Source organism: Gobius niger (assembly GCF_951799975.1).
Source record: "Gobius niger genome assembly, chromosome: 3".
NCBI lineage: Eukaryota > Metazoa > Chordata > Actinopteri > Gobiiformes > Gobiidae > Gobius > Gobius niger.
Genome location: NC_136854.1, coordinates 5,220,729 through 5,242,681, shown reverse-complemented (window position 1 = coordinate 5,242,681; position 21,953 = coordinate 5,220,729). Strand labels below are relative to the sequence as shown.

General features: G+C 42.9%; 1 protein-coding gene across 1 annotated transcript in view; it reads right to left on the bottom strand.

Moving 5' to 3' along the window:
* The window catches only part of dnhd1 (dynein heavy chain domain 1), a 106,995-nt gene extending 85,552 nt beyond the window's left edge, over positions 1–21,443 (bottom strand). The window contains exons 1-11 of the mRNA XM_079553016.1: positions 21,366–21,443; positions 19,994–20,301; positions 13,601–13,777; positions 9,113–9,316; positions 8,542–8,652; positions 7,796–7,946; positions 6,476–6,730; positions 6,210–6,332; positions 4,835–4,931; positions 3,809–4,017; positions 3,074–3,308 (exon numbers count right to left, since the gene is read on the bottom strand). Of these exons, the coding sequence (XP_079409142.1) occupies positions 3,074–3,308; positions 3,809–4,017; positions 4,835–4,931; positions 6,210–6,332; positions 6,476–6,730; positions 7,796–7,946; positions 8,542–8,652; positions 9,113–9,316; positions 13,601–13,777; positions 19,994–20,262 (1,831 nt within the window). The 5' untranslated portion in view covers positions 20,263–20,301; positions 21,366–21,443. The remainder of the gene's footprint in view (positions 1–3,073; positions 3,309–3,808; positions 4,018–4,834; positions 4,932–6,209; positions 6,333–6,475; positions 6,731–7,795; positions 7,947–8,541; positions 8,653–9,112; positions 9,317–13,600; positions 13,778–19,993; positions 20,302–21,365) is intronic.
* Between the last annotated feature and the right edge of the window lie 510 nt (positions 21,444–21,953).

The window sequence follows — 21,953 nt, the reverse complement described above, 5'->3', positions numbered from 1 at the left end:
CACTGATGAGCGCCGTGTAACCCTGGGTGGCCAACTCAATGGAGTAGCGAATGGTTGGTGAATGACCACAATGTCCCAACAAGGCTGTGACGTCAGTAAGGAGGTGGCGGAGTCATGTTTTGGGCCAGAATCATGGGGAGAGAGCTGGTCGGCTCCTTTAGGGCCTTTTAGGCTCTCTGAAGGTGTGAAAATGACCTTTGAAATATATGTGGAGTTTCTGATTGACCACTTTCTTCTATGCTACAAAAAGAAGAGCTGTGCTTTCCCAAACAAAATCCTCTTCATGCAGGACAACGCACCATGTCCTGCTGTAAAGAATACCTCTGCATCACTGGCTGCAATGGGCATAAAAGGAGAGAAACTCATGAGGGTGGGAGGCAGTTTTCATCCAAACGGCAGCTCTGGGAGGCTATTCTAACATCCTGCAAAGAAATCCAAGCAGAAACTGTCCAAAAACTTACAATTTTAATGGATTTAAGAATTTTGAAGCTGCAATCACACATTGGGCCAGATCTTGTGGCGGCGCACGGGGCGGCGCAGGCTCTTGGCGAATTAATTTCCGAGTGGCAGAGCTGTATGTGCCATTCGCCTCCGCCACCTTTGAGGGGGCGTCACAAGAGGAGGCGACTGCACTGACGGAAACACGGCTGACATTCACTTCCTCGTTTACATTGCGCTGGCTTGCGTTCTTTCTTAAGCCTTAGGCTCTCACAGGTCAAACTAAAAACTTTATTTACCCCATCGTGAGCTAAACGATGTTCACGTCTCGAGAGAAAAAGAGCTACAGCGTCCGCTGTGGCGCGGATCGGCCCGCGCTTGGCGTGAACGCGAAGCAAAACAAAAGCACATGTTCACCCCCCACAACCACTCTCCTGGACGCGCAGTCGATCTGGTTGGAGGAAAATGTGTGTGTCTCAACCCACTTAAATGCGCCAAGTCTGGAGTGGCAAGATCAAAGAGTGCGCTCCTACTGAGCGCAAAATGTCACGCTATCGTCTCCGTTTTGATGCACAAGATCGGGCCCAAGGGCTCCTATGGTAAAATATAACTTGACCTGTTAATATTTTTTTGATTGAAATAGCTTTTGATTTCAGTAAATATGACCTCCTAATGCTACAAATACAACAAATGACCATTTTCAGTTAATTACAATCTTTAAAATGTATTGAAACGATGAGTTGCATAATAATTTGGAACAGTGGATTTTGAGGTTTTTACTATATTTATTTTTGAAAAAAATACTGTTATCACTAGGAATTTTTTTCCACCATATTTAAATGATCCTCTACCAGTTAAAGACTTAAAAAATATGCTGACTCTCATTTGAGTTGACAATTTAGAAAATCTTGAAAAAATGTCATTTGCATAATAATTTGGAACGCAGTGTAGTCTATTTCCCTTTTTAAAATGGTAAATGGCAAATGGTCCCATTCTCTCACCTCTGGTCCCTGACCCACAGATTGGGAACCGCTTAAAACGAACTGAAACCTGCTCCTGGCGGTTGTTTCTGTCTGACCGCTGAGAATTAGCCTGTGAGTCGCCCAACCCGTTTTAGACTGTGTACATTCAGAGAACCAGAGTTACTGTAAGTTACTGTGCTCATGAGAACCATGTGGATTCAACTCAACAAAAAGGCCACGGAGAACGGCTTTTTACTCTCGTCTACTCGCCAAACTACTGTCCTGATGCTCTAGACTCACCAGACACAATAAGAAGAGAGTTTAAGTGAGAGTGAGGCCCAGAGTTGTAGCCCAGAGTCCGCGCAGAGAAAACTTGAGAGCAGCGCTTGGACACGGGTGACGTGATGCAGCCACGGAGGAGCTGCGCATGAGATGAAGCACCGGGAGACAGACGGCCGAGCGGGGGCACGAGCGGAGAAGCACTCGCGCTTTGGAAGAGACAGGGGGAAGGCGGTCGGTCTCTCCTGCTCATTCACTTGCAGACTGCTCCGTTTTGGTGTTATATGTGGCGAAGTAGGCGGAGAGTGAGCGCGCGCTGGAAGAGCCTGTCCCCGTAACAACGCATTGATTAATCAGTGAAACAACACCGTAGTTTGACTGAGATGCAGGGCCCTTGCGACTGCTGGGGCCCTACGCACCTTGCGTAGTCTGCGTATAGGAAGAACCGGCTCTGGTCCTGAGCTTGACTTCATGTGGACAGGACCTACTGTAAATCCATAAGTATGAATCAGCGTGAACTGATGGATAGCCAGAATTGCCCAGATACTGTGTATTTGTACATGTGTATAGTAAGGCTGCTCGATTATAGAAAAAATAATAATCACGATTATTTTAGTAATAATTGAAATCACGATTATTCGAACGATTATTTGTTGCCTCAAAGAAATCTTTATTTTATTTATTCATTTTTATTATTATTTTAAAAAACAACTATGGACTACATTTTCTTTGGACAATAAAAACCTTTTTTTTTTTTTTTTTTTTTTATATGTTCACGTAATGCTATAGGGACACCTGCCCCCTGCTGGCCAGCCCTCACACCTGTCCAACAGAGCCGCGCGGCCTGATGACATCATCACACAGCGCTAATGTTTTTATGTCAGACCAAAGCATGAGCCTTAGCACGTGAAATGCGAAGGGAACAGAAACAATCATCACATCTGCATGAAGTAATAAGAGTTTGCTTTGAGCTCCGTTGAGATCTGCTCCTGAAGAAGAGTTTTAGACTTTTCTACTAAACAAAACCAGGGCCTGAGCAAAGGATGTCGAGGCTTCTAAAACAGCTGTTCACCTTTCAGCACAAGGTAAGCTCTTAACAGAGGCGTTATCTAAGAGTTAGGTGTAAAAAATATTAGTACGATATCATTTACAGTTCTGTCACGCTGCGCTGGTGTTTCAGCTGATCAGACGCGCTCACACAAACCGCGCAGGGCGGAGTTTTTGCGCTTTGGATGGACAAGTGGGAGGGCATCCTTAATAATCGTTTTTTCTCGATTATGCTATTTTTGTGATCGTCTAGTGTAATAATCGAAATCGTAATCGAATTTCGATTAATTGCACAGCCCTAGTGTATAGCCAGCGTGAGAGGTTCTGGTGCAGCTGAAGGAGAGTACCTAGCTTGTGGGTGATGCTGGTGCAGCTGATGGAGAACAGCTGCTTTGGACTGCTCACAGACGGAGAAACAGAGTGGAGTGCGTCCAGCCATTGGTGCACTGTGACAATGTTATCTCTGTACACCTGCACACACTGGCCCCCCAAGGGCCCACACAGGCCCCAGGCCTCCACAAACCGATGTGCCTCCAACAGCCAGGAGAATCTGTCATACAGCCAGCCCAGCTCAGACTCCTCCTACAGCACAAGGACAAACATTACCTCTAGTAAACCTTCTTTAGTATTGCTTAAGCCCTAAGCTTCACATTACAAAATATTCATATTGTGAGATACACATAATATATTAATAGATATTGATATATTTTATGTATGTATTTATGTTACACATCACATCTGTATAATCACTATAAGAAAGACATTTTTGCAAGAGGTTTTTACCTCATATAGGTGTATGCTGCTTCTAAAAAATAAGGTAGAATGTGTCAGTGTTGAACTAAGACAGCAGGGAGCACGTTATTTGGGCCATAGGGCAGATTTTTTTCAGGACATTCCTGTTTAGTAGGTACTTCAGAGCTTGTTGTCATTGGCAGATTCCAAAACAAATTTAAATCGGGTCCGGGATTCATACGATGTACGTATTTGTAGGAACAGACTCAGATAGCTCAAGGCATTTCTGTGATTTCTATGGTCAAGACCACTTCAGTGGTTCTACAACAATCTGCAAAACACTGTTTTACCTGCAAGAGGCGCTCTGCTGCCCCCACAGGCTGGGACATATCATACACGCAGAGGGTCCACTCCAGTAACTCTCTGCTCAGACTCTGGTCAAAGGTTCGGGTCCCAGACTGTCCGGAGGGGGGCCCAGGCTGCTGCTCCTGTTGTCGGGCTAACAGGCAGCAGCTAAACTCTTGGCCAGTGACTGAATGATGCGTTTTTTGTGAGTTATCTGGAAGGAAAAAAAGCATGTCAGAAATGCCCCTGATGACAGCCATCAACTTAGGTCAGGTATCAGGTGTTTGACAGGCGTTCATGTCGCTTTACCTGCCTTTGACATGGATTTGAAGGACTATGCTCAGCTTCTGTAATGCCTAGGAATATCAGGTTAGGCTTGTTTGAAAGCTTGTAACGAGTAATTTCCCAAACAAGTAAATCTATATCAATATATATTTGCCGGTCCGGCACTGATGCATTACCAATAAGCTCCTCTAGATGCGGAACCTTGTGCGCCACACTAGCAGACAGTAGAGGAAGACCAGCGCTGCACCTCGCACCTCGCACCTCCCTTACCCATTTATTATAATAGACTCATGTCCTCACCTCACAGCACCCCCAATACACCCCTCACCCTCACATTGGTCTAAACAGTGTGGAGTGGAGTGAGGGGCGTGGGCGGCGGGGAAAGCCAGGTGAGGGGGTGATGGTGGAGCAGAGCAGAGTTCACTACTCCACCTACTGATGAAAACATTTCAAAAAGACATCTCTTAAGGCAGCTTTAAATAAAATAATTAAATAAAATAATATATTTGTCCTAATATTTATGTCAGTAATCTACTCAAGTATTGAAATCTCTAAATAATTCCCTTTTTCATCCTGCTCTTTCACGACGTGCAGTGGCTTTTCACCAGACGTACCAGTGCTGGTATAGGCTTGGAAGAAACAGCTACATCCAACTAAAGTCTGTATGCATTAATGACTTATTAGTTTAAACTCTAGCCCAAAGATGATCAGGATGCGCACTCGCTACACTTTAAGACAAAGCTCACATGTAAGGGAAGGTGTGTTGAAGTCCAGGTCAGAGGCGCTGCTGTCGACCGGGTCCTGAGCTAAGGGTTGGTTAAAGAAGTCACCTGAGTCCCAGGCCTGGAACACAAGTAATATAACACTGTTAATGAGGTTAACACGACACGGAGTCAAGAACACTCCGCGTCGTGTTTTTTTCATTTACTAAACTCACTAAATATGCCAAACTACAGGGACTATTTTATGTGGGTTATTAGCCGGTCACTGAAGGCTGGTCTCAGAGCGAGTCATTCTCCGCAGCTATTACGAGGATCTCAGTCAGGCTCAACGACACAACATAAACACAGAATCACAACACAACAGGACTAACCAGCACTTTTCCACGGAGGTAAACACTGATATGCGGCTCCTGGGCAGAAGTTATTTCACTTTTACGCTGTTTAGCCTGAAGCTAGCTAGCTAGCTAGCTCAACTGTTTATGGAAACAGCTGCGGTGGAGTCGCTCACACCTGGGCCCCACGAACTGAAACTTTTATGATTGACTTTACTAATCCAGTCAAATACATATGCTTAAATGCTGGGATCATTTTATGTATGCCTAAAAATAATGAATAGTGCCTTAACCGTTTTCAATAGAAATGGAAACACAGTAGACTAACCTAGCTGCTCACTCTCCTCTACTTCCCATTTATCAAAAGTTTTGTTTTGGCCAAAAATGTTGAAATTAACCATAAAATCCATGTCATACGTTCCTGTCAGTCACTTTATCTGATTCAGCTGTGTCATGCGTTGCTATGGCGATGCCCGCAGCGGAGTGATATCCCAGTGATTTAACTACCGGACTACGTGTGCAGTTATACGAAAATAATGCACCCACCAGCCAATCAGAATCGAGTATTCACCCAGACCATGGTATCCACCTTATTCCGCCCCGCCCACTTCTGCCTCTTTTTGCTTTGTCTCTACACTTCCGTTGTCCTGCCATTTCCGGTCGAGCGCAAAGCCCGTTCATTTAAACGGAGAACAAGGGGAAAAGTTCACAGCTCAAATCTGATGTTTAGTGGATTGATTTGAGTAAAATGGCCAATGTTCATTTGCACCAACATGTCAACACTTCACTGTTACTCTGCGCAGCCTGAAAACGGCTTTGTTTTCGTGCAGTGACTGATTTTATCTGGGCTTCTCCAGCCCCATGTTAACAGATAGGAGAAACGGGGTGGGCACAATTCATGGTGATCTTTTCTACATAAAAGCACAAATGTTTTGTTTATTATTTATTGGCCAGCCCTACAATTCAACAATATCAGCAAACCATTGTCACTTACAACATTCATATGTTCATACAGACAAACAGGTTTCCTCCCCACCATGACAGTCACTGCTGGGCACAGACCATACCTGTAGAAGGAAGTCCTTCGATGTCAGCAGATCCTTCAGAGGAGCCTGAAACAAGGGCAGCGCAGGCTCCACGGTCAGCTGCCCCTCAGCACTCACGCTCAGCTCAGTGTAGAACACAAGTGTCTAAAAAAAAAAGAGGCGTGTTGGTGGATAAATGTATGCGTGTGTGGTTGGAAAATGGATGGATGGATGGATGGATGGATGGGTGGCTGGGTGGATGGATGGATGGATGGATGGATGGATGGATGAATGGATGGATGTGACACCTGCAGGACTTTGTGGATGAAGTGTGGGACATCACATTGAAAGGCGCTGATCAGGCAGTGCACGGTCATGTAGTTGACCCGCTGTATGAAGGAGGGCAGTTTGCAGTGACAGTGCTGGGCCTGGCGGAGCGCCCTCTGCAGCTGCTGGAGGTGCGACACATGCAGATAGATGGACTCAGAGAAGTATTTGGCTTGTTGGGCCAATTCAATGTGCCGCTGGAGCCGACAGTGGAGCTCCTGGCTCTCATCCTGCACCTGCAAAGAGCACATCGCAAAAAGTCATTCAAAAAGTCATCCAAAAGTCCGTAAATGTATTGATTTAAGTATGTAAGTGGCAAAGAACGTTCTGTGTTTGAATTTAAGATAAGAAAATCACTGTAATACACCTAAAGTAACTGGAAAAACTACATTTTCTAGTCTACTCTAGTCAGTGGATGAAGCTGCACGCGGAACAATCAGTGTTGTGACAATGAATGTCTCTCCCTGTTCTCGTCCCTCTTTGACCCTGAACTGTAATAAAGTTTATAGGACAAAAAATCTTTGAAAAAAAAAACTTCATCAAGAAACAACGTTCCTTTTCTTTTGATGAAATGAATCTGCTGCGTCTGCAACAAGCTGATTTCATAATGGACTTTAATGTATTATGTTGTGTGAACAAGCAAAAGGCTAATTTCTGCCATCATTGTGGTTTATTGGTTTATTTGTTTGGGACAATGCAGTTCAATTCTATTCTATTCTAATGTACCAAAAAAGTATTCAAGTTATTATTGAAATGGTACATTCACAGGCCAGTGAACATGTGCATTTGTTTTGTTTGGTGTTCATGCCAAGTGCGGGCCGATCTCTCTCGAGACATGAACATCGTTAAGCTCACGATGGGGTAAATAAAGCTTTTAGTTTGACCTGAGAGAGCCTACACAAGGCAGCGCAATGTAAACGAGGAAATGAATGTCAGCGGTGCTGCCATCAGAGCACTCACCTCCTCATGACGCCCCCTCACAAGTGGCGGAGGTGCAAAGCACATACTAGCTCCGCCACTTGGAAAATGATTCGCTAGGAGCCTGCGCCCCTCCGTGCACCAGCACAAGATCTGGCCCAGTGAGTTTTTCCCCCGTCACCACCGTTTATTTGGACATTATGTCTGCCTGGTTACTTCATTTGCCTCAAATTTACATTGTCTTGTCTATTGTTTTGTTTCATTGCTTTCATGTTTGTGCATTGTGCTTTTAATGTGTTTCCTTGATGTAAGGTAACCTTGAGTTCTTAGAAAGGCGCCAAACAATTAAAACATATTATTATTATTCATATTATTATTATTACCATTTGGAGAAGCGCGCAGCGGGTTTGGGATATTTTGGCCAGTTTGCGCTGAAAAAGATGCTTCTGGTTCTGCAGGGCGGTGGCGAAGTCCTGCAGGGTGTATAAGCCGGACGGGGGCAGCCACTCAGAGCCTTGGACTTCCTCCATCGCCCTGTAATGACAGTGTGACATTCTCACCATGGCTTTCAGAAGCAGCTGGTCCTTCTGTGGAAGAGGAGGCAGCTACAGAGAAAAGGCGTGCTGTTCAGTGCGCCATATATACAGTAAAAAAAAAGCTCTTGTTAAATGTAGCTGGTGCGGCTTATACGTACTCAGGTTGCGCTCAAACATCCGAACATTACAGTAATAGTACATAATGGAAAAGAACAGTCCTGTGTGGGGCGGCCTCTCTGAGAACCTGTCAGGGGAACTGGAGCAGGTGCAGAAAAGGTGTTGCAGGATTATTGGTATCCCACCATTCTCCATCCAATCTCTGAACGAGAGGCGGGACACGGCCACACTGCAGACCCTCCAGAATATCCTGAAGGACAGTTCCTCTCCTCTGCACACCTTCATAACTCAGGCTCCCACCATTGGATACCAGCTCAGGCACCGAAGACCATATACAGCCAAGAAGAGCAACACAAACAACATGAAATGTGCTGTTTTTATTCTGTTGTAATTGACACATTTCAGGTTAAACATTTTGTTCTTTCCTGCTATGTCAAATGTTATAAACCTAAAATATAAATTGGAGGATGACTCACGTGTTGAAGAGCAGGAGCGCCTCTCTGAGCACTGAGCAGCCTGTGAGCGTCAGCCTCTGCAGCTCTTGGCAGCGCTGGAGAAAGAGGCTCCGGTGCACCTGGTCACGCCACCTCAAACACACGACCAAAGACATGCATTTACAATGGACATTTTCTATTCATATTAATGTCAACATCAGACAGGACGTCACACAGAACCCTGTGATGCTGTGCCATTCTTTTGAAGAGAGGTTGCTTGGTTTCACCTTGTCTTCCGGATGGAAGAGATGGTACGAATGGGGAATAAATGAGCTATCCTTGTGAAGCTATCCTTGGGTAAAAGTGTCTTTTTTGACCTAAGAGCTAAGAAGAAGCTTCTGTGAGCCAAACGTCCTCAACTTTACCAAAACCCAGTCCAGTTGATGATTTAGGCTTTTCTACTATGGATACTCCCTGGATGAATGACTACTAGCAGATTTCTGTCTTTGAAATAATGCACGGCTAAGGCGGGACTAAACTGGGACTAAGCCAGGAGTAAACCAGGACTCAACCGGGACTAAACTAGGCCTAAGGCAGCTGTTCACTCCCTCACCAGCAGAAGGCCTTCCTCAGAGTGAAGAGTCTGAAGAAGGGGATTTGCTGCAGGGCGGTCCAGTAGACGGCCTCCCTGTACCACTGGGCCAGGCTGGTCATGCCGCCGTACCGGCTCTGGGTGACGTGGATCACTCCGCTGCGGCAGAAGATGTAGTACTCACTGTCGGCCTCAGAGGGCGCCACCACACGCAGGTCGTACGGTCTGCAAACAGGAGGAAGCACCATATGTAGCCATAAAGACAAAATAATCCTTTATTGATCTCACAACAGAAACATTCACTTGTTAGAGGATGTGCAAAATAGACAGGAAATGTGCATGTTAAATAGTAAATAAAGGTATCTTATATATATATATATATATATATTACATAATACACTATATATATATATATATATATACAATGAGTGTGGCCTTCCATTGCCTACATTTTAAATCCCTGATGTGCCATTAGTCTTTTTCAGTAAACATCAAAACTACATTTTTAGCCTCTCCATGTAAGGCTGCGTCCTTTCTTTTATTTCACAAGCAGCATCGGACTTCAATGACAACTGTCCACACGCTCCTGACAGAGGAGCGAGTACAAGAGGCCCTTGTGACGGCAGAATGTCTGTCCTGAATCCCGTCACTCTACCACAAAATTGACGTTGGCCCCGCCCCCATAGGCGCTATGTCTTTCACTTTTGTAGGTGGCGCTGTCACACCATTTTTTTCTTTTTCCAATTTGAAACACATATTTCAAATAATTTATCACCGGACCTGAATTTTGGACAAAGTTTGGTGAGTTTTCAACTTTGTTCAAAGAGCAGAAAGAAAAATAATAATATTACATATATATACAACAACAAACATTCTACATTTTTGGAAAGCTCTAAACGAGCCCCATGCAGCCGTGGGGTTCGGAGGTGGATGACGATCGCGCTATTGCGATTACAATAGGCCCTTGCAACGGCAGGCCGCTCGGGCCTAATAATAAAAATAATAATAATAATGAAAATTAGAACAGACTGTAAAAAGTAGAATATCAAGGTCAGCATTGGCAGTGCAAAGTTTACAATCCTGGTGTAGGTCAATAAGTCACGCTGATACAGGGAATGAAGTTGCGTGAATATTGCACATAGTTTTGCATTGTGGTTATTGCACATGTACATGTTACTTTACAGTCTGATTGTACAGTCTGACAGCAGTGGGGATGAAGGCTTTGCGGTAACGCTCCTTCTTACACTGAGGGTGTCTCAGTCTTCCACTGAAAGAGCTGCTCAGCTCCTCTACAGTCTAATGCAGTGTGGGTGGAGGTGTTGTCCAAGAAGTTTAACAGGCTATCGAGACACTTAAAGTGGAAAAGCATATGGAGTTGATCAGATAATGAATGAATATATTAAGCATACTTCAGATACTTTGGTTCCAGTGTATACAACTTTTGGACAGTGGAATAATCCCTGAGGATTGGGTCCTTGGTTTGATCGTGCCTATATATAAAAAGAATGGTGATGTACGGGACTGTAATTATTATAGAGGCATCACACTCTTAACTTGTTTGGGTAAATGATTTACCAAAATATTAAATGTAAAATTCTGTAAATTCTGTAATGATGATTCAATCCTGTGCGAAAATCAAGCTGGATTCAGGAAAAGGACTATTCTACAATCGATCATACTTTCCTTTTGAAACAAGTAATTGATCTGTTTTGCTTCAAAAAGAACTGACTCTAGAAAAGCATTCGATATGGTTTGGGGACAAGATCTGTGGCATAAGCTGTCGAAAACGGGCAAAAGAGAAACATTTATGGCAGTAGTGGAAAGTGTGTACAACAATATAAAATCATGTGTTTATTTACAGGGTGCAAAGTCAGAGGCATTTGTGAGTCTACGAGGTGTCAGGCAGGAGAAACTGTAACCCCGCTGTTATTTGCTTTGTATGTGAATGATCTAGAGGAATACTTGTTGGAGAATGGATGTGAGCCTGTTAATATTGGTGATTCAACAATAGAGGTTTACCTGAAACTTATATTGCTACTGTGCGCGGATGACACCATCATCATGTCCACAACTAAAGAAAGACTACAGAGGACCTTGAATTATATGTGCGAATACTGTGAAATGAACAGTGGCAAAACTAAAGTATTTGGGCACAGGAAAATGGATGGCACAAAATTAAATGTCTCATGTAATGGGGAAAGGTTGGAGATTGTACTATGTTTAAAATATTATATTATATTACATTTCTGTGTTCTCTTTAATTATAATGGCTCCTTCAAGAACGCAATTGCAGGGCTACAAACACAAGCTTCAAGAGCTGTGTTTACAGTCCTAGCATGACGTAGGAAATTTGACTTGTCAATTGATGTTGCATTGGAACTCTTCGATAAGTTGGTCTGCCCCATAATGCTGTATGAATGTGAAGTGTGGGGCTTTGAAAAAACTGTAGTATTTGAGAAACTTCATCTTCAGTTTCTAAAATACATCCTAAAAGTAGAAATGAGCACTTGCAGTAACATGGTGTACGGGGAGCTGGGACGATTCCCTTTGTGGATAATGTTTTAGAAAAAAATGATTGGATTCTGGGGAAGCCAAGTACTGACGCAAAATGTACAACCTGTCGTTTTACTTGTTTAGAAAAGGTGAATATATGTTGCCATGGTTACTGCAAGTGAAACAGATCCTAGATGACTGCGGTCTCTCCTATATTTGGAGATCTCAACAATGTTAATTGGCTGAAACTCACAGTGGAACGATCCCTAAAAATGTAAGATCATATTTAAATTAGAAAAGTATCTTTTGTGTGAGAATGTCTCTCACAGACATATCATTTGAGCTGGAGACGTGTGAAGAGGAGGGAGCAGGGAGGGGGAAGAGGGGGTGGGGGGAGAATCAAAACATTTGAAATGTTCGTTGAATTCATCCGCCCCGTACTGGTCTCCATCAGCTGTCCCTCTGGCACTCTGTCCAAATCCAGAGATGTTCTTCAGTTCCCTCCACACATCCCACGCGTTTGCCCTGCTCCAGCTTCTGCTCCAGCTCCACCTTCTGCTCCAGCTTCTCCTCCAGCTTCAGCTTCTCCTCCAGCTTCTGCTCCAGCTCCACCTTCTGCTCCAGCTCCAGCTTCTGCTCCAGCTCCACCTTCTGCTCCAGCTTCTCCTCCAGCTTCTCCTCCAGCTTCTCCTCCAGCTTCTGCTCCAGCTTCTGCTCCAGCTTCTCCTCCAGCTTCTCCTCCAGCTTCTGCTCCAGCTTCTCCTCCAGCTTCTGCTCCAGCTTCTGCCCCAGCTTCTGCTCCAGCTTCTCCTCCAGCTTCTGCTCCAGCTTCTCCTCCAGCTTCTGCTCCAGCTTCTGCTCCAGCTTCTGCTCATAGTCCTTCTTGGCCTTCCTGATCCTCCACTGGAGCTCGTGCTGGACTCTGCTCTGCTCCTCTCTGTCCCCTGAGTTGAAAGCCCTTTTCTTCTGGTTCAGGAGGGCTTTAAGCTCAGGGTCACTCAGGGGTGGTTGTTGGAGAACCACCGTACCTTCCGGGTCGGTACAGTGTTGGTCACACAGAAGTTGATGTAGTCGGTGATGCAGTGTGTCAGGGCATCAACGTCCTCTCCATGAGAGCTGCAGATCATGTGGAGGTGAAGCTAAAGTTGTAAATAACCTCGAAGTATATATTTGCTTTTATTTTGGCGTTTGCCATAAGCTACAGTTAATTTCCTGTTTGGTATTCAGGGCTTTTATTTTGAAAGAAGTTTTTCCCGCTAACTTCACGCTAGCTTCACAGCAACAAAAGTACGAGAAAAAAGAAAATTCACGACGGAGCGAAAAATGTATTTTTGTATTAGCTACCCCTTTGTAGAGGAACAAGGTATGTTTCTAGTAATGCATAACCACATGTTTAAATATTTTTGTTGATTGTCCATTTCATGGAAGTTAAAAGTTAATTTAGATGAAAGATTGTAAGAGTATGGAAATTAGCTTACACACTGTTTTTATTGTGTGTCCCCAGCTCTTACGGTGAATTTCGAGTTTACTGTCAATAAACTTCAAATCATCAGTAAAGTGTCTTCCATAATGCGGGGGGGGTATGCTACAAAAGTTATTTAATAAAACTCTAGATCAGACGTGACGCTCAGTGACGTGGAAAACGTGGTGGCCATCTTGTGACTGGCTAGCGCAGCTAACCCCTATGCCACCACGGCAAAACCAGGGGCCACATTTTCATTGATCCAATGGCAGGATGTGAGACACGCTCATTGTTTATTCTAAGGATCAGCTCATTTCATTCAAAGTTTTATACAAGTTTATTCAAGCGATTTTAGGACATTTATCACTTTAGTGTAATGTGGATGTTAGCTCAAAAAGCTTAAATAACTTTTGGGTCGATAAAGTTTTGGATAAATCTTAATTTAAAAAGTGAGTTTATCAGTTTCCATTGGCTGATTAGCTGCATCGTTCTTTTAAACTCTTATAATTCTTTCTTTCATTTTGACTTCCAGCGTCATCAGCTGAGTTCAGTACCTGCGGACAGGCCCCTCCTTCTCTGTCAGGTAGAAGACCTGAGGCCCTCTGTGCTGCCCCCTAGTGCTGAGCAGGAGCAGCAGCTGAGGCACAGTCAGCGGCCGCTGTGTGCAGCTCCCTCTGTTCCTCCTGGTCTGTGTCCCACAGGGCTGCTCTGTCAGCCTGGGCTCTGGAAAACTGTCCAACCCACAAAGAAAATCACATCATTCACAAGCACTTACAGGATTTCAAACACACATTTCGTGATTACATCTGTCGTTTGTTGGCTAAAATTTCAAATAGAACAGCTAAAGAGCAGTTAACAAGACAAAAGGTAAGTTTACCTGCTGTAAGTTTACCTGCTGTCAGTAAGTTTACCTGTTAGTAAGTTTACCTGTCAGTAAGTTTACCTGTCAGTAAGTTTACCTGTCAGTAAGTTTACCTGCTGTCAGTAAGTTTACCTGCTGTCAGTAAGTTTACCTGCTGTCAGTAAGTTTACCTGCTGTCAGTAAGTTTACCTGTCAGTAAGTTTACCTGCTGTCAGTAAGTTTACATGCTGTCAGTAAGTTTACCTGTTAGTAAGTTTACCTGTCAGTAAGTTTACCTGCTGTAAGCTTACCTGCTGTAAGTTTACCTGTCAGTGAGTTTACCTGTCAGTAAGTTTACCTGCTGTAAGCTTACCTGCTGTAAGTTTACCTGTTAGTAAGTTTACCTGTCAGTAAGTTTACCTGCTGTCAGTAAGTTTACCTGTCAGTAAGTTTACCTGTCAGTAAGTTTACCTGCTGTCAGTAAGTTTACCTGCTGTAAGTTTACCTGCTGTAAGTTTACCTGTCAGTAAGTTTACCTGCTGTAAGTTTACCTGCTGTAAGTTTACCTGCAGTAAGCTTACCTGTCAGTAAATTTACCTGTCAGTAAGTTTACCTGTCAGTAAGTTTACCTGTCAGTAAGTTTACCTGCTGTCAGTTTACCTGTCAGTAAGTTTACCTGTCAGTGAGTTTACCTGCTGTAAGTTTACCTGTCAGTAAGTTTACCTGTCAGTGAGTTTACCTGCTGTAAGTTTACCTGTCAGTAAGTTTACCTGTCAGTAAGTTTACCTGTCAGTAAGTTTACCTGTCAGTGAGTTTACCTGCTGTAAGTTTACCTGTCAGTAAGTTTACCTGTCAGTAAGTTTACCTGCTGTCAGTGAGTTTACCTCTCAGTAAGTTTACCTGTCAGTAAGTTTACCTGTTAGTAAGTTTACCTGTCAGTAAGTTTACCTGTCAGTAAGTTTACCTGTCAGTAAGTTTACCTGCTGTAAGTTTACCTGTCAGTAAGTTTATCTGTCAGTAAGTTTACCTGTCAGTAAGTTTGCCTGTCAGTAAGTTTACCTGTCAGTAAGTTTGCCTGTCAGTAAGTTTACCTGTCAGTAAGTTTACCTGTCAGTAAGTTTACCTGCTGTCAGTAAGTTTACCTGTTAGTAAGTTTACCTGCTGTCAGTAAGTTTACCTGCTGTTTGTAAGTTTACCTGTCAGTAAGTTTACCTGTCAGTAAGTTTACCTGTCAGTGAGTTTACCTGCTGTAAGTTTACCTGTCAGTAAGTTTACCTGTCAGTAAGTTTACCTGTCAGTAAGTTTACCTGTCAGTAAGTTTACCTGTCAGTGAGTTTACCTGCTGTAAGTTTACCTGTCAGTAAGTTTACCTGTCAGTAAGTTTACCTGCTGTCAGTGAGTTTACCTCTCAGTAAGTTTACCTGTCAGTAAGTTTACCTGTTAGTAAGTTTACCTGTCAGTAAGTTTACCTGTCAGTAAGTTTACCTGTCAGTAAGTTTACCTGCTGTAAGTTTACCTGTCAGTAAGTTTATCTGTCAGTAAGTTTACCTGTCAGTAAGTTTACCTGTCAGTAAGTTTGCCTGTCAGTAAGTTTACCTGTCAGTAAGTTTACCTGTTAGTAAGTTTACCTGCTGTCAGTAAGTTTACCTGCTGTTTGTAAGTTTACCTGTCAGTAAGTTTACCTGTCAGTAAGTTTACCTGTCAGTAAGTTTACATGTCAGTAAGTTTACCTGTCAGTAAGTTTACCTGCTGTCAGTTTACCTGTCAGTAAGTTTACCTGTCAGTGAGTTTACCTGCTGTAAGTTTACCTGTCAGTAAGTTTGCCTGTCAGTAAGTTTGCCTGTCAGTAAGCTTGCCTGTCAGTAAGTTTACCTGCTGTCAGTGAGTTTACCTCTCAGTAAGTTTACCTGTCAGTAAGTTTACCTGCTGTCAGTAAGTTTACCTGCTGTTTGTAAGTTTACCTGTCAGTAAGTTTACCTGTCAGTAAGTTTACCTGCTGTAAGTTTACCTGTCAGTAAGTTTATCTGTCAGTAAGTTTACCTGTCAGTAAGTTTACCTGTCAGTAAGCTTGCCTGTCAGTAAGTTTACCTGCTGTAAGTTTACCTGTCAGTAAGTTTACCTGCTGTAAGTTTACCTGTCAGTAAGTTTTCCTGCTGTCAGTTTACCTGTCAGTAAGTTTACCTGTCAGTAAGTTTACCTGTCAGTAAGTTTACCTGCTGTAAGTTTACCTGTCAGTAAGTTTATCTGTCAGTAAGTTTACCTGTCAGTAAGTTTACCTGTCAGTAAGTTTGCCTGTCAGTAAGTTTACCTGTCAGTAAGTTTACCTGTTAGTAAGTTTACCTGCTGTCAGTAAGTTTACCTGCTGTTTGTAAGTTTACCTGTCAGTAAGTTTACCTGTCAGTAAGTTTACCTGTCAGTAAGTTTACATGTCAGTAAGTTTACCTGTCAGTAAGTTTACCTGCTGTCAGTTTACCTGTCAGTAAGTTTACCTGTCAGTGAGTTTACCTGCTGTAAGTTTACCTGTCAGTAAGTTTGCCTGTCAGTAAGTTTGCCTGTCAGTAAGCTTGCCTGTCAGTAAGTTTACCTGCTGTCAGTGAGTTTACCTCTCAGTAAGTTTACCTGTCAGTAAGTTTACCTGCTGTCAGTAAGTTTACCTGCTGTTTGTAAGTTTACCTGTCAGTAAGTTTACCTGTCAGTAAGTTTACCTGCTGTAAGTTTACCTGTCAGTAAGTTTATCTGTCAGTAAGTTTACCTGTCAGTAAGTTTACCTGTCAGTAAGCTTGCCTGTCAGTAAGTTTACCTGCTGTAAGTTTACCTGTCAGTAAGTTTACCTGCTGTAAGTTTACCTGTCAGTAAGTTTACCTGCTGTCAGTTTACCTGTCAGTAAGTTTACCTGTCAGTGAGTTTACCTGCTGTAAGTTTACCTGTCAGTAAGTTTACCTGTCAGTAAGTTTACCTGTCAGTAAGTTTACCTGTCAGTAAGTTTACCTGTCAGTAAGTTTACCTGTCAGTAAATTTACCTGTCAGTAAGTTTACCTGCTGTCAGTGAGTTTACCTCTCAGTAAGTTTACCTGTCAGTAAGTTTACCTGTTAGTAAGTTTACCTGTCAGTAAGTTTACCTGTCAGTAAGTTTACCTGCTGTAAGTTTACCTGTCAGTAAGTTTATCTGTCAGTAAGTTTACCTGTCAGTAAGTTTACCTGTCAGTAAGTTTACCTGTCAGTAAATTTACCTGTCAGTAAGTTTACCTGCTGTCAGTAAGTTTACCTGCTGTTTGTAAGTTTACCTGTCAGTAAGTTTACCTGTCAGTAAGTTTACCTGTCAGTAAGTTTACCTGCTGTAAGTTTACCTGTCAGTAAGTTTATCTGTCAGTAAGTTTACCTGTCAGTAAGTTTACCTGTCAGTAAGTTTACCTGTCAGTAAATTTACCTGTCAGTAAGTTTACCTGTCAGTAAGTTTACCTGCTGTAAGTTTACCTGCAGTAAGCTTATCTGTCAGTAAGTTTACATGTCAGTAAGTTTACCTGTCAGTAAGTTTACCTGTCAGTAAGTTTACCTGTCAGTAAGTTTACCTGTCAGTAAGTTTACCTGTCAGTAAGCTTGCCTGTCAGTAAGTTTACCTGCTGTAAGTTTACCTGTCAGTAAGTGTACCTGCTGTCAGTTTACCTGTCAGTAAGTTTACCTGTCAGTAAATTTACCTGTCAGTAAGTTTACCTGCTGTCAGTGAGTTTACCTCTCAGTAAGTTTACCTGTCAGTAAGTTTACCTGTTAGTAAGTTTACCTGCTGTCAGTAAGTTTACCTGTCAGTGAGTTTACCTGCTGTAAGTTTACCTGTCAGTAAGTTTACCTGTCAGTGAGTTTACCTGTCAGTAAGTTTACCTGTCAGTAAATTTACCTGTCAGTAAGTTTACCTGCTGTCAGTGAGTTTACCTCTCAGTAAGTTTACCTGTCAGTAAGTTTACCTGTTAGTAAGTTTACCTGCTGTCAGTAAGTTTACCTGTCAGTAAGTTTACCTGTCAGTAAGTTTACCTGTCAGTAAGTTTACCTGCTGTCAGTAAGTTTACCTGCTGTCAGTAAGTTTACCTGCTGTTTGTAAGTTTACCTGTCAGTAAGTTTACCTGTCAGTAAGTTTACCTGTCAGTAAGTTTACATGTCAGTAAGTTTACCTGTCAGTAAGTTTACCTGCTGTAAGTTTACCTGTCAGTAAGTTTATCTGTCAGTAGGTTTACCTGTCAGTAAGTTTACCTGTCAGTAAGTTTACCTGTCAGTAAGTTTACCTGTCAGTAAGTTTACCTGTCAGTAAATGTACCTGTCAGTAAGTTTACCTGTCAGTAAGTTTACCTGCTGTCAGTAAGTTTACCTGTCAGTAAGTTTACCTGTCAGTAAGTTTACTTGTCAGTAAGTTTACCTGCTGTAAGTTTACCTGTCAGTAAGTTTACCTGTCAGTAAGTTTACCTGTCAGTAAGTTTACCTGTCAGTAAGTTTACCTGTCAGTAAGTTTACCTACTGTAAGTTTACCTGTCAGTAAGTTTACCTGTCAGTAAGTTTACCTGTTAGTAAATGTACCTGTCAGTAAGTTTACCTGTCAGTAAGTTTACCTGCTGTCAGTAAGTTTACCTGTCAGTAAGTTTACCTGTCAGTAAGTTTACTTGTCAGTAAGTTTACCTGCTGTAAGTTTACCTGTCAGTAAGTTTACCTGTCAGTAAGTTTACCTGTCAGTAAGTTTACCTGTCAGTAAGTTTACCTACTGTAAGTTTACCTGTCAGTAAGTTTACCTGTCAGTAAGTTTACCTGTCAGTAAGTTTACCTGCTGTCAGTAAGTTTACCTGTCAGTAAGTTTACCTGCTGTAAGCTTACCGGTCAGTAAGTTTACCTTCTGTCAGTAAGTTTACCTGTCAGTAAGTTTACCTGTCAGTAAGTTTACCTGCTGTCAGTAAGTTTACCTGCTGTAAGTTTACCTGTCAGTAAGTTTACCTGTCAGTAAGTTTACCTGCTGTCAGTAAGTTTACCTGCTGTAAGTTTACCTGTCAGTAAGTTTACCTGTCAGTAAGTGTACCTGCTGTCACTAAGTTTACCTGTCAGTAAGTTTACCTGTCAGTGAGTTTACCTCTCAGTAAGTTTACCTGTCAGTAAGTTTACCTGTCAGTAAGTTTACCTGCTGTAAGTTTACCTGTCAGTAAGTTTACCTGCTGTCAGTAAGTTTACCTGTCAGTAAGTTTACCTGTCAGTGAGTTTACCTCTCAGTAGGTTTACCTGTCAGTAAGTTTACCTGTCAGAAAGTTTACCTGCTGTCAGTAAGTTTACCTGTCAGTAAGTTTACCTGTCAGTAAGTTTACCTGCTGTCAGTAAGTTTACCTGTCAGTAAGTTTACCTGTCAGTAAGTTTACCTGCTGTCAGTAAGTTTACCTGTCAGTAAGTTTACTTGTCAGTAAGTTTACCTGCTGTTTGTAAGTTTACCTGTCAGTAAGTTTACCTGTCAGTAAGTTTACCTGTCAGTAAGTTTATCTGTCAGTAGGTTTACCTGTCAGTAAGTTTACCTGTCAGTAAGTTTACCTGCTGTCAGTAAGTTTACCTGTCAGTAAGTTTATCTGTCAGTAGGTTTACCTGTCAGTAAGTTTACCTGTCAGTAAGTTTACCTGCTGTCAGTAAGTTTACCTGTCAGTAAGTTTACCTGCTGTCAGTAAGTTTACCTGCTGTCAGTAAGTTTACCTGCTGTCAGTAGGTTTACCTGTCAGTAGGTTTACCTGTCAGTAAGTTTAACTGTCAGTAAGTTTACCTGCTGTAAGTTTACCTGTCAGTAAGTTTACCTGTCAGTAGGTTTACCTGTCAGTAAGTTTATCTGTCAGTAGGTTTACCTGTCAGTAAGTTTACCTGTCAGTAAGTTTACCTGTCAGTAGGTTTATCTGTCAGTAGGTTTACCTGTCAGTAAGTTTACCTGTCAGTAAGTTTATCTGTCAGTAGGTTTACCTGTCAGTAAGTTTATCTGTCAGTAAGTTTACCTGTCAGTAAGTTTACCTGTCAGTAAGTTTACCTGTCAGTAAGTTTACCTGCTGTAAGTTTACCTGTCAGTAAGTTTACCTGTCAGTGAGTTTACCTGCTGTAAGTTTACCTGCGGGGTGTATCTGTTGCCGGGAGCTCTGTTCCTATCGCGAAGGCCACCAGCTGAGGTCCCCCGGCCCGTTTGGAGTCCTGTTGTGCTCTCCTGGTCCCCACCCGTGCGATGAGGCTGGGCAGCTGTCCCAGGGGCACGGCTGAAGGCTGAAGGCCACGCGCGGGACGTCCCACCACGCTAGAGGAGGCTGTGAACGCCTGCGGGTGAGGCTGAGGCTGCAAAGTCGTCTGCGCAGGCGACTGCTTCTTTCTCACGGCTGCAGACATACTGACGTCTGCTCTACACAGGCCAGTATGGGGAAGACGCTGACACACGAGACATGGAACGAAGAAATGCATCCGTTATTTCTGTAGGTTTATACAGAAATACATACTCAAACTTTATTCATTAAAACTGCACAAAAGAATCTGTTCTGTTTATCATGTCTTCATCGGACTTGAGAGAATGTCACAGTATGGGTGGAGCTATAGTGGAGAGAGGGAGAGGCTAAATGCTAACGCCGTCTGTGCAGTGTTTACGTGACTGAGGGTGCATGCATGACGACCAGACAGGTACAAATGAACTTGTCTAAGCTAAGGTAGGACATATCTCAGTATGTAAAAATGGTGGCCTATTCCTTTAAAGAGGGGGTATTATTCTTTTTTCAATCACATAGCACCAGTCTATATCACACTACAATGATGACCAAACCTTCTGTTGGTCTGTAAATGCAGTAAATTAGAATAACTGCCTTGTATAAAATTGCTCTCTCAAAATGGCTCAAGTGAATGTCTTGAAATAGGCCTCTGTCTCTTTAAGAACCTCTGACCCTTTCCGACACGCCCCCTCCCACACGCTGTCTGTGGCATCAGTGGGGAGGGGGTTCTGCTGAGGAGCAGTGGTTGGTTACTCGGCTGGTGACGAAAGCTCGGAGGCGTCTCCAGGAGGTGGGGGCGTTCCTAGGAGGACTCAGGCAAACCTATCCCTAAAATGGCCGCCCTCAGAGTTTTTACAGATTACTCAGAAATACGTGAATGTGCCAAGGCAACACTTCAGGCATGTTTTTAATGAGGGAATGACATAATAACATGATGTAAAGCTTCAAAAAGTCGATTTTGCATAATAAAAACAAAAAAAAACAACAACTAGCAACTGTACCAGCCGTGGCCCTTTATTAGTATCCTCCACAAAATCAGTTCAATAAAATAAAATCAACTGGCCTCAGTGGCTAGTGAGAGGAGTTACAAGCCCAAACAGAGATGTATCTAAAATGTTAGCCAAGTTCACCATGCTGGAGAAAACAGGCCGTTTTGTGATGAGATCTGTGGCCAAAACGTTTACAAGTGCGATGGAAATATGATTGTAACTTCGGCAAAACAAACTTTCTTACCTGTTGAATCTCTGCTGTGGAGTGGACGTCTAATCACGGTCCGAGTTAGCCAGTACGAAGCACGCAGCACAGCGACGGTTGCCATGGAAACAGCACGCGGGAACCATATCACCTTTATTCCGGAGGCTCGCGCGGGCGCCGCCATGAATTGTGCCCGCCCCTTTTCTCCTATCTGTTAACATGGGACTGGAGAAGTCCACATAAAGTCAGTCACTGCACGAAAACAAAGCCGTTTTCAGGCCACGCAGAGAAACGCTGCAGTGTCGACATGTTGGTGCAAATGAACATTGGCCATTTTACACAAATCAATCGACTAAACATCAGATTTGAGCGTAGAATATTTTCCCTCGTTCTCCGTTAAAATGAACGGGCTTCGCGCTCGACCGGAAGTGTCTGGACAACGGAAGTGCCGAGACAACGCAAAAAGTGGCAAAAGTGGGCGGGGCGGAATAAGGTGATATACATATTTTTTTTAATTATTATTATTAACATTATTATTATTATTATATACATAGATACAACAGCAGACAGGAAACGGTGTCAGGGCCACACATTTACGACGTACCAGAGGAAGAAAATAAATAAAAG